A 12889-nucleotide genomic window follows, 5' to 3' on the forward strand; every position below is an offset into this window, starting at 1 on the left:
TTCGCTCAGAATTACCCATAACCACAAGGGGTCGCACTTCAGTTGTTTTTTCACTATGGAACCATGGAGCAGCAGCTCCGTTGATGCAGGGAACCGAGAGAGTGTGACACACTCACTTTTATTAAGCGTAAAGAGAAGGAAAACAGTTATATATCAGCCTGTCATTACTACATTGTAATGGAATGTAACTTGTGTAATTTCCTGGCTTTAAAGTCACTTTCTTCATACATTAGAATGTATGTTTGTTTAGCATTTGTAGGCTAACTAGCATTAGCCACCTGCTCAATGTCATGGCTGAGTACAGGCTGCTGCACACTGCTGTGCTCTTAAGTTATTCAGTCAGAAAACAAATCATAACTTCTTCCTCTAAAAACTTAAACCATATGAAACTGACCTGGGAAAGTCTGTCTCAATATAAATATCTCACATATAGTACCTGACTTTGCATTAATCAGTGTCTGAATTTCGTTTTGTCACATTTGTCACAAAATATGTTTGTTTGTTTTTTTAAGTGAATATTTTTCTGGATCCATTGCTCTATGACAATTATTTGCTCCATTTTCTATGTGTAAACCAAAAACATTAAAATAATCAACAAATTAAATAACCCACAAAAATATATAACAACAATATATATCACAAAAACCTGTAGGATGAAAGCAAAATTCCTAATTATGTCACTACATATCACTACAGAAAGTGTGTTTTAAAACAAACACAGTATGATGCTTTGCTATGTATTAGCACTCTGTCTCCTGAAAAGATTCATGTTTAGGGCAGTGTTTTGCACAGTGTACTAAGCTCATTTCTTCACATTATCAGCTCTGTAGCGCCCCCCTCTCCCCCGCTGGTTCGTCACAGATATGACAACTGCTATTTGGTGCTTGTAGTACCTCTGACAAGGAATGCATATTTTACTAAATGGCTGTATTTTTTTTTTTTTTTTTATCAGAGTCTACATTTCCCTCCAGGCTCCTTACACACACACACGCACGCACACATACACACACACACACACGATAAAATAAAATACCACTAAAGCTGGTTCACTTCTCCAGTGTCTGATTTGTTAAAGCTCCTCCAATTTTCCCTCTCAGTATTTATAAATACATTTGATGCCCTCATGATACATGAGAGAGAGAATGGGATGAGCTTACCTCTCACTGTGGCCACCTATACAAGAGCTGTACACATACATTGTGAAGGGCTTTGGGATAAAGACTCCCACCAAATGAAAAGTTGGTTCTTAAGTTAATGCAGCTAAAGCAAATCTCTTTAAAATGCTACCCATGTTCAGGATGATTAGAAAATGACTTTCAGGTCCCTGTAGAACACTATAGAGGAGGACTTGCTTTCTACTGCTTGTCACCGCCGTGTCCCTTTGTCCAGTTCCCGTGCAACATTATTGACGTTTTCTTCTGCTTTCCTCCAAGGTTCTTTGACCATGGTGTGAATGGATCAACTGAAATGGCTAACCACCTCCGCCTGTGGCTGCTTTAATCCCATCACTAACCAGCATAATGAGGCTGTTTGAGCTGACCAGGGACCACATGCACGGCACAGGTCAGATCCGATCATCCCAGACACCGTGTAAAATTAGGATTAGCACTATATGTAAATACAAAAATGATAAATAAGCATACATCATTATTTTTGATTGATTGACAGTATAATGGAGAAACATCAAGGTCAAAGCAACCCCTGTATAAGATTGCAGACCCACACTGTTTTCGTCGACGGGCTTTTTTGGTCACCAATAAAGAGAGTAAATATTGAAAGAACTCAGACTGAATGCTAAACATTGGTTCATGTCTACCTCATGTCAAATAATAGCCTGTTTTGGAATTTTGTGGCCAAAATATCAATGAACACACACTTTAAGATCACCACCTTCCTCACGTTTATGCATTATAGTTACAAAGAACCATCAAATAGAAGTTATCTTGTGTTTTGTTGACCGTTTATAAAATGACATACAATGATATGTTCCTCTCCTTGTATGAAGCGCTGTTTTGGAGCTGATCTGTACCCTAGTGGCCAACATAACAACAGTTACAAAGATGAAAATAAAAGTAAACTATGTTTTATTGACTGATATTGATCGCAAAACTCCGTACAATATAATACTCATATGCAAATGGTGAGTATATTGCTCAGTAACTTTGGGGTTTTGTGTCCTCACATGTTTTGTCACAAGGTCCCATTTAGCAGCCGTGTCAGCAGACGCTGTCTGTTTATGTAAACCCAGGACTATTTACGTCTCAAAGCAGTGATGAATAAGCGTACTGGCCTGGTCACATGTTCATAACAATATCATTATTATGCCTGAGGGTTGTGCTGGTCCTAAGTCAGCTCCTAGAGTAAGATGCTTTATGAGTATGAGCAGCATTTGTCATAGCCTTTTGTCCTTGAATGTAACGTAACGGACCGGTTAAAGTTGTTTTGTTGGCGCCTTAAAATACTGCCTCAGTCCACTATATTATATTAGTGGACGTATATGGATGACGGCATATGACTGGTTAATGTGCCTGGGGCTATGTGTGTGAGTGGAAGTGATGCTGATTTTTTTTAAACAAACATAAACAGATGATTTATTAAGTTCATGTGGCTGAATGCAGTTAACTGACATGACAAAGAACAAACAACACATACTTAACAATAATTAAATTCCCTATATAAACCATGAATTTATAATTTAATAAACAGTGATTGTCACAGTCTTATAAAGGGTTTATTTTATCTGCTTATTTATGTTATTTACCAGCATTTTTGACCCAGAAAAATTGTATAATGAGCTCTCCCTTCAGGCAAATACCAGGTGGTGGGTGGCACTGTGTCTCCTGTGAGTGACAGTTATAGAAAAACAAGGTCTGGTACCAGCTAAGCACCGGATTGCTATGGCAAAGCTGGCACTGCAGAGCTCCAACTGGGTCACAGTTGATGAATGGCAGAGCCAGCAGCCAGACTGGATGGAGACAGCGGTCACTATGAGGTATAAAACAAGTTTATTGCTCTTCTATTGCTTCTTTGCTTCAGTGGGAAAAGAGGGTTGCCAGGGTTAAAGTATGAGAACATTCTGGACAGACAGAACAGTTCCTTGGATTGTGGCAGCCTTTGCCTCCGCTGTTATTGTCAAGCACCTCTGTGATTATTTAAACTCACATTAAAATATTAAATTGTCATGACATCAGTTCTCCTCCTCCTTCCTAACTTGATTTTCTGCCATCAGACATGCTCACAGGTCCACACTGAGCTTGCGAAACTAGCTTTTATCATTTTTGCATCAAACAACCTGAACAAAGCACAAGACAAATTAAAATTAGACAGAGGATGTTTAATGTTGTATTACCTTCTTTTGAATACAAACTCAAGACATTGCAGTAAAAGAGCTCAGTGACAATTTTCCGGGAATAAACAACTTTTGAAGTTACTGCATTCATTTCCATTTAAAATTCAGGTTGGTTAGCCACTCATATAAAGTATCTTCGGTGTAAATTACAGAAAAAAAAAACAATTATTTCATGCCCAAAGATACTGTGAGATGAGTTTAAGTCAAAGTGTTGTCTCTAATAAACACCGGTTCCCCATTTTTTTCAATTATTCCTTCAGTTTTTTATCTGTATGGGCTGTTACATATGGCACATATTATTTCCTATCAATCCTAGCTGAACTTTTTTTCTTCCAAAGCATGTCACATCATGAAAGATGTTTGGCACACGAAAGGACACATCACAACAGGGTGAAGGACTCACTTGCTGCTGCTCTATATATCTCGTTTGGCTCATTTTCTCTTCTTTTACATCCTTCTTTTTCCCTTCATGGGACGTAAGACAAGAATCTTGTCCCTTTTCCTTTCCTTGTCCTACTTTTACCGTAGCTCCAGCAGAACACATAGGGATGCCAAATCCTCTGTGGCTCATCTACCACCCTTCGTTCAGCTGTACGTCTAACAGAGTGTTGCCATTTTCTCCGAGTCTAAATCATCGTCTCTTGAGGACTGTCAGACTGGACTGGACTGGGCTGGACCTGTGGCAGATCTGGGTTTTTCCCGGGGTGAACTCAGAGGTGATGGTTGTTAAAATGATGGCACAAGTGGGAGCCATGTAGTTATGGAAGAAACAAAAAAAAGCTGCCTGGGCCGTGCATACGGGTTAAGAGAGGCAGAAGCAGGTGCTGCATTCATAATGAGAAGATCTGAATGAGACAAATCTGGAGGGTGTCCCACTTTATGTTGTAGAAAGAAGAATATAAAGTATGTGTAGCTGAACCTTACCAGTAATGTCACTTAAAGAATGTGATCAGCCATGATGAATTCATACCTCTAGGCACATTTTAAAGCTTCCTATGCTTAATAAACATCCCTCTTTGTTCACCCCCCTCCCCTCTGTAAGCTGTATTTGTGCAACACTGCTGCAGATCAAGGCATGAAGTGGCCTGTTGTCAGGCCATGCTACACGTCATCTCATTCCTGAACACACACACACACACACACACACACACACACACACACAAAGCTGGGGAGCGGCCCCCTTAAGAAGCTTTTCTTGAAAACAGTGGTTTTTCATTCTTCTTTTTTTAAAGGCTCCTCTATGACTCTTTCTTTGTATTTCACTTCGTTTAATGGCATGGTTATAAAAAAAAAAACAGGTCAGTTAAGAATAATCACACTGAGAAGATGAAATGATACATGAGTGCACACAAAACTGTACAAGGCATTATTGTCCCTAATTCGCTCATATGTCATTGTCTTCGCGCAGGTACCACTATGGACGTATTTTTGAAAGGAATATGAGCCAAGCGCAGGAATGCATACCAACTCCAGCAGTAACACTGTTCCCATCTCAAGTAAGAACGTGTTGTTATTGGTGACCTGGGGTCAGTCAAGTAAAACAGGTTTTCCTCAATTTTATACGAGTAAAGTGTTACTTATCAAATGCAAGTAGACTAAACCTGGCTGGTAGACTTGATAAATATTATATATATAAAAGGTGTATGCACTGTGAATTCTTACTGTAAACATGTTAATAAGACTCGCTCACACGGCTATAGACTGTCTGAGATCAGTGTTTATATATTTATAATGGTTTTTTTCCATGTGCAAAACATACCGAGTATCACTTTAACCTCTATATCACCAATGGTGAATTGCCATGGGGATAATACTCAGCTCCTTATATGGACATCCTGGGGGGGGTGTATATAGGTCACATATTCAGGCTTTAAAAATGTGCTGTTTTTTTCATCTTCTTATGTGTCGTTTTTATATTGCATTTGATATAAAGTAGCAATAATTGTGCAGAAGTCACAAAATGAAGCGTTTTTATTTCCTCTTTGTTCATAAAAACGAACCAAGTGAACTTTGAACTGTGACGTATTTCCAAATTTCACAAATTCAATCCGATTTTTAACATTTTGAGTACTTTTTGCTCAGGTGTGTTTATACAGTATATTCTGTGATTTTTTTTTTCATCGATTGCCAAGGTTGTGCTGAAAAAAAAAAAGGATATAAGTCACTATATTGCACATTCTTAAAGCCTCTGTATATACTGTATGTTTAAACATAGCAATGGAAAAAAGCACATACAATGTGGAGTGTTAGTGATTCTTGTGTGCATCTTCTAGTTGTATAAGCTATCCAATCAGTATTCAAGACCATTTTCATGGATTATCTTTGATTTATCAAACATCATTTATAGAGGTGTCTGTTTGGGCCCTGCTGGTTGTTGTTTTTTTGTATGTGTTTTTTTTTTTACTCATTCTTGCATCAATATAATACATTTCATGAAAAATAGAAGCATAGACAGGAATAGTCCTGAGACCTCATCAGAGAGACAGAAGATCAAATATGTATTTTGTTTGCAGTGACTGGCGTTTTACAAAAAAGGAAGAGAGAAAAAGAGGGGGTAAAGAGAGAAAAAGAATCTTAAAAAAAAAAAAAAAAACACCGTTAAGTTTGGTTTGGTATTTTCGTCACATCAGCTCTATTTATGCAACACCAGTTCACAGGGTTTGCTTTGAGTTTGTACTGAGAAAGGGTAATGTGTGTTGTTATGATTAGCTTCAGCCTCCAGCTCCATGAATATCTAAGATGTTTAATTTGTGCTAAGTTTTAGTCTTGCTCTACTTTTTATTTGGCCCAGGCACCATTTAAATGTTTTTAAATGTTTCTTTTCATATCAGCTCTCCACGAGGACACACTCACACTTTAGTATATTGAAATCCCTTTTTTTTTTCTTTTTTCTTTTTAATTAACTGTGGATCAGCCCGTTTGCAAACATTGATATTATGAAAACTGTTTCCATGTGTTTGAAATGAACTTGAGGATTGTCTTTATTTTTCATCATTACTGCTCCGAATAAAAACAGAGATATCAATTGTTGTTAGAATGGATATTGAAATCCGACAACTGTCAACAACGGGAAACATCTTTTATATGACCAATGATTGAATATCCTTTGACACATCATCAGTCATCCTAGAGTATAATTACAACAATGGATCATTTTTAGAAGTCCAGTGTGTAAGAATGAGTGTTATCTAATGGTGAGAGTGCAGATTTGAACAAATAAAGGACTCCTCCTCTCACCCCTTCCTTTTTTCTAGCACATCAGGAAACCACAGTGGCCTTCGCATACCAGAAAGAAGGTCGTTCTTCTTCATGTGCGTAGAAGGATTCTGGCCCTTGGGTGTGTCCATTCGTGCTGCAGCAGAAACATGACAACATGAGGTGGTGGCCTCCATAAAGTAAGGCCTGTAGCACATAGAAAATGCATACAAAAAGGTTATACACTTTCAGGTTTTACACACTAAATTCAGAATAAATCTAGTCGTATTCAGCTGTAGTTCCCTTTACTACATGATACGTGTCGAGTTGTTTTCTCCTCACTTCAGCATCATGATCTGTCTCTGCCCTCAGGCTGAAGGTCCTGTGTGGAGACGATTTCCTCGACACATTCCAGATCCACGGGCATTTCAGCCTCGTCTGTGTCAGGCGAGGTGAGCGGCAGCCCAGGCGGACACTACAAGAGTCGGACATACTCTCGCGCTGCCATTTTCCTGGATAGGAAATGGGTGAAGAATGAGACGAGTGGCCACAGAAGTGCAGCGGGGCCTCAGTGTGAAATACCTGATCCCGGACCCTGTGATTGAATATATTCACCAGCACAACCTTTACACTGAGGACAGCGAGAGAGGAAAAATAAGGTTCACAGTGTTGAGGCCACTCACCAAACAGGCACAGCCGCCAGTGAACAGTCTGGATGACTGATTGTCAAGACTGCCGCGTCAATCCTTAACCCGGGGAGTCCTCGGAGAGTGGATTCACTCACAGATCACTGCTTTGCCTCGTTTGTTTGCACCGGGCTCCAGAGCAGAAGAAGTTTGTACAGCCTGCACAAACACATTTGGACCTAAATCTTTTTCAAGGCATCACTTTGCATCGTCACAAAGCTGTGTTGTCTTTTTTGTGCCATACACATCAAGTTATATATGAACCATTTGTGGTATTTGTAGTTTTTCACATTTCAGAGCAGTGCAATTAGTTCTTAAGTCCTGTAAATGAAGTATTTATTGTCTTACTGGTGTCTTTTTTTTAATTATATTACCTGAGTTTAAAGGTCTGGTGTAAGATTTATGTGAAATCATTTTCACTTGTGGTCACAAACTAAAGAACTAAAGGCTATCATACATGCTTTGTAAGGGATTCTTTGTTTAGGAAGTGAATTGAAGTCAATGCAGTCCTTTTAAAAAGGATAGCTGTGTGTGTGCTTGTGTGTGTCCCACGCAGTGTAGCTGAGCCCAAGGATTTAGACAGTGGGTTGGGTGCAGCCGGCCCAAAAGAGAGATTATCAAATTAATTGAGTTATTTAGGCGAGACAAAAGATGTGTCAGGCCTTTTGTGCTGCATTTAATTATTGCAGCTGGATAATTTTAAGCTCAGTTGGCTCCGCTTTTGTGCTCTGCTTATTATCCAAACCCCATTCGGAAGAAGCGCGGGCTGATCGATGTTTTAATTGATCCTTGTGCGATTTGTGCCCAGTAGATTGATTATTGATGGCCCAGTAATCTCAACGAGTTCATAACAGTTACACAACACAGTACCAGGCCAAATACATACAAGTGCGCCTGTGTCAATTAATAGAGTGAATGTATTCAACCTAATCCAAGGCAAGCGGAGTAAGCACTCACAAGTGAATTGTATGTACTGTGTGTGTATTATGCTAATGGTCCCAGCATGCAGCACATGCAAGGGAAGTGCACTGGGGGATTGTGGTGTTACATGGTGTTGTGTGGTGGGAGGTGCGAGGAACAGGTAATCCGATTAAAGTGAATTTGGTTTAAATTGGGGCTTTTGACAGCAGCATTCCATTGCACGTAGCCGTCCACAGCAGACCTCCTCATTGACCGAGACCTGCGAGAACACAGCCAACATGCCGGTCGATCTGAACGGATACTGGAAAATGATTTCTAATGATAACTTTGAGGAGTACCTCAAGGCTCTTGGTGAGTTTATTAAGACTTTTATAGTACTTTATGTCAATATGCTGTAGGTGACCTGTTCATGGTAGTCTGCAACTGTATAATGTATTCCATAATATTCATATAGAGAATAAGATTTGTCCTCTGGTAAAGTAAGATCAGAGCAATTAAGCGCGGTACAAATATGCTGTGACATAATATCTTCTATTTACTTCCAGGCAGTTTTCTTTACCACAAAACAAACGTACTGGCTCAAAAACAAGCCCAATATTCTGAAGTTTAAATCTTCCTGCCGCTCACTGCACGCCTCCTGTTTCTTTTTCATTTTCCCTCCTTGCCCCTGGACCTGCCACAGATGTGAACATTGCCATCAGGAAAATTGCAACCTTGTTGAAGCCTGACAAGGACATCAGCCACAACGGGGACCACATAATCATCAAGACCCTCAGCACCTTCAAAAACTACAACATGGACTTCTACGTGGGCAAGGAGTTTGAGGAGGATCTGTCTGGAGTGGACGACAGGAAATGCATGGTAAATTTACTGACCAGTGTATTCTGGGCAGACTTAATACATTTTAATGAAGGTACTCGATGCTTTTGGCAAACCTGCTAAACCTGCAAACCAGTAGCTTGCTATTGAAGTCAAGGTAGACTGCTGCAAGTGTAGTATATTTAAACGGACTTTCCTCAGTGGCACATCTCTAGAATTTAATGAGCATGTGGAGGCCAAACAGAATGTTCCTCCTGTATTTATTAAATCAGGGTCGCAGGTCGCTGGATACAATCCCAGCTGACAGAGGGCGAAAGACAGGGAACACTCTGGACAGGTCACCCGTCCATCGAAGGCCCAACACACAACCACTCACTCTCACATCGACACAGGCAATTCAGAGTGAGAAAACCCACACACACGTCGGAAAAACTTGCAAACACCAAGCAGAAAGGACGTCATTGGGTGAACCTGGGTCTTTTTTGGTGTTTAGCCACTATGTCACTATGTGGCCCCACCTGCTGCATTTAAAACTCTTTCAAACGTTCCAGACTTGTCAGTGTTTTGCTGTAAGGCAGATTGATGGCACTTAACGCAGGTAAAGAAATGGAAGTGGCAGAGAAATAAGTCAAGAATTTGATCGGGCTGCTTCACTGAATACTGAACAGGCTTAAAGATTTCCTGTGGTCCCCCCGAGATAAACCTTTTTTATGCTGATTAGGCTGATTATAGACTAGCTGTAAGCTGTTTGGTGAGTGGCAAAAAGGGAAGGTCACATGGAGGAGGAGAACTGGGCCTCTCTTTGAGGATATTGTGTGTGTTTGACTTAATATCTACATTCTCAATCTTAATTCTGTATGTTTCTGCCTGATCTGTGATCCCAATACAGACCACAATTACTTGGGAAGGAGACAAGCTGTTGTGTGTGCAGAAGGGAGAGGTTGAAGGAAGAGGCTGGACCCACTGGGTGGATGGAGATGAGCTTCATTTGGTAAAAAACAAAAAACAAATCATAATTTCCTCACATGAATATGAATGTTTGCAGTTTGGACACTTCAATTCAGATCCAAAATGCCTCTCAGCGCTGTATGTGTGGTGCATATTTTTAACGTGTGATTTCAGCAGTTTGAATTAGTCCACTGCCTCAAGCACGAGTACAATTATAATATGTGAAGTGCATGAATGCAGAAAATCAAAAGTTACAAGTACACAGATAATTCTATTTCCATTATTACAATTATTTTTTTTACAAAAGTAAATCATGTTTCTTTGAAGAAAAACAAAAACGACTGTGCTAAGTTCAGGCGAAACAATAAACGACATTTTGAAAATGTCAAATGAAGAGAGGAGAGACATCGTCAAGTCATTTTAGAATTAAAAGACGTTCCATTCTTCATGACTGATGACCTCCAGCGATCAGCAGGCATCAACATCAACTTCTGCCATGTTATTATCTTGACTTTGCAAAAACTAATTTCAGTGAGAGAGACTTGAGTAACATTTTTTTCCCCCAAACAACTCCTCTGTGAAATTATTCATAGTGTGGTCCCAATGTGGCCTGTATAATGAAAACATTTGCATCTGAAAAGAATTCAAAGTAATGACTAGCACATTATCATTTTCATTAGCTCAGCATTATCAGATTTACCTCTGTATGATTACTGCTATCAAAGCTAGGAAAAAAAATAATCAGCCAAATTATTTGGTTTAAGTGGCACCAACAGATGTTTTTAATCAGCTACCATGAAATTACTTATTAGTGTAATGCTTCCCAAGAGCTGGAGGAGTCTGAAAGCAGGCCAACAGTGACCTCTGGTGGCAGGAAATAAATTGCAATTTGGACACAAGAAAACTGTCTGTGATTCTCATTCATTGTTTTTGTGTTAAAATACATGGACTCTCTTTGTTCCAGTGTGGGAATATTATTTTTTTTATCTACAGTTTCTTTCTCTTTTATAATGAAATCTAAAATCATATCATACTCTGCTGTTTCCCCCACAGGAGCTGAGAGCTGGAGGAGTTGTTTGCAAGCAGGTGTTCAAGAAGACCTAAGGTGGTTCATGATGAACAAAGGCTATGGCTCAGCACACACACACACACACACCAGACATGTCCCATGACTCTGAGACACCTTCTGACCCATTGCATATATGTTGCATGATCTGCTTACCATTTTTACCAAGCTGTTGCTTGTTGTAGAAGCTGTTGCCTTTTCTCAACAACGCCAATATTTATTTCTAATAAAGGAAGTACATGTCAGTGTTACATCATAAAAAAATAAGTCTATCTTAATGTGGGTGCTCTTTAAATGTTTAGAAGTGTTGGATTTATGCACACTGCACACGTAGCTGCTGTGATGGGAGAGCCAAACTGATAATACAGCACACTAGTATGACCTGTGGGGAAGTTCCGCAGTTCCTTCTCGCACTTGTTAATTCATGGAAGACTGGCACAGTTGGAGCAAGAGCTGTACTATAATCCATTTTAGTTCTCTGAATAATTTATGATCTTAGTTTGGTTCAGGACTGTGAACTCCTTGGTTACTGATGCTTAGTCTCCTGAAGGAATATCAAACATGACGCATGTACATATATCCCCCTCCTAAATCCTTTGGGACGGTGTAATTGATTGTAAAATGACGCAATCAATAAATTATTCAGTGCTCAACAACGTCAATCGTCTTCTTTTTTTTTTTTATCCTTGTGTGAGATCTTTATTTTCTTCAAAGAGAGTTTAGTTTAACAGGTCCACTATCTGCACAGCCTGGTCTCATTCACTCACCACTGAATAATGTTACTCACTGTGTCTATAGCTTCATGACAGGGAAACCGCTGTAGTGACAACATTTCGGCCAGAAGGAGATTCACATGAATCTGTGGTTTGCAGAAATGTAGAATGTGAAATGGATTGTAATACAACCAGACAAAACATGGACATAAACTGCTCTTACTTACCCAAGTTTGATGTTGGAAGCTCCATTAATCTGAAAAGGTCTTTAGTGAAATGCATAAGGAATCTTGACAGGAAGATCTGAAAAGTGAAGAAATGAAGCCCTATGAGGTTCACCCAAACACTGTGCTCTCATTCAGCTCGTCTGTCAGCTCACTTTGAGCATTGCCATTACCAACCACGCACTTTATATAAACTGCCCAACTCGCATGCTCATTCTTCTTCTCCTGCTTCCTGCTGCCTCTTGTGCATTCACACCCCACCACCACCCAAGCCTCTACCTGCAGGCTCTGTTTGTTTATGGTTCTCCAGGGGGCTGAATATTGATCTCTCCCCGCTCTTGCTTCGGCTGGTTCAAAGAATTATGCTGTCAGGGAGGGGGGCCAAGCACATTCTGATGCCAGAGTCAAATCTAAATTTACATTTATTCTCAATAAAGCATTTCTGTGTACGGTAGGAGCAATCGTGTGCTCAGTAGTTCGAGCAGTTTCAGTCCAAGTTGATTTAGCAACATCTGTGGTTAATGGTGGTGACACAAGAGTATTTTATAAGTTCCAGACTTCAATTACAATACTGTACTTATCAGTCACTCTGAGCTAAGGATTGTGTGGAGATACTAATGTTTGGAGCAGCAACATTTTTCTTCTTAATCTTTTGTGCGTGTGCATGATATATGATCCAGTGCATTTAATGGATACAACTGAAGTAGTGATAGAGTGTGAAAAACAGGCTTATATGATTCAAGAATTACAAATCATTTCATGTTCATGGACTTTTAGGGAGAAGGGTCATAATCTTTCAAGAATAAAGTCAGAATCTTTCAAGGATTAACTCATAATATTATGAGAATAAAGTCAGAATCTTTCATGAATAAGGCCGTAATCTTTCAAGAATAAAGTCGTAATATTATTCTTCTCTTCAGTTTGGCCCTAAAACTATGCCTTAAGGCTAGAGCTGAAACGATTAATCG

At 39.6% G+C, this 12889-nt stretch overlaps 1 protein-coding gene and 1 pseudogene across 2 annotated transcripts; both read left to right on the forward strand.

Moving 5' to 3' along the window:
- Positions 1 to 1489: 1489 nt before the first annotated feature.
- LOC310927232 (nicotinamide/nicotinic acid mononucleotide adenylyltransferase 3-like) lies at positions 1490 to 7267 on the forward strand (annotated as a pseudogene). The gene is made up of 4 exons: positions 1490 to 1563; positions 2808 to 2992; positions 4758 to 4845; positions 6992 to 7267. The product of its transcript is annotated as a nicotinamide/nicotinic acid mononucleotide adenylyltransferase 3-like (transcript).
- Positions 7268 to 8429: 1162 nt separating this feature from the next.
- On the forward strand, positions 8430 to 11022 carry rbp1.1 (retinol binding protein 1, cellular, tandem duplicate 1; the record flags this gene model as incomplete). Its single annotated transcript, XM_083889247.1, has 4 exons — positions 8430 to 8502; positions 8834 to 9012; positions 9860 to 9961; positions 10972 to 11022. 4 exons carry the CDS (start codon positions 8430 to 8432, stop codon positions 11020 to 11022), a joined length of 405 nt encoding a protein of 134 aa, XP_083745373.1.
- Positions 11023 to 12889: the final 1867 nt, after the last annotated feature.

The sequence above is a fragment of the Microchirus variegatus genome (genome assembly GCF_963457635.1).
Source record: "Microchirus variegatus genome assembly, chromosome: 5".
NCBI classification, from domain to species: domain Eukaryota; kingdom Metazoa; phylum Chordata; class Actinopteri; order Pleuronectiformes; family Soleidae; genus Microchirus; species Microchirus variegatus.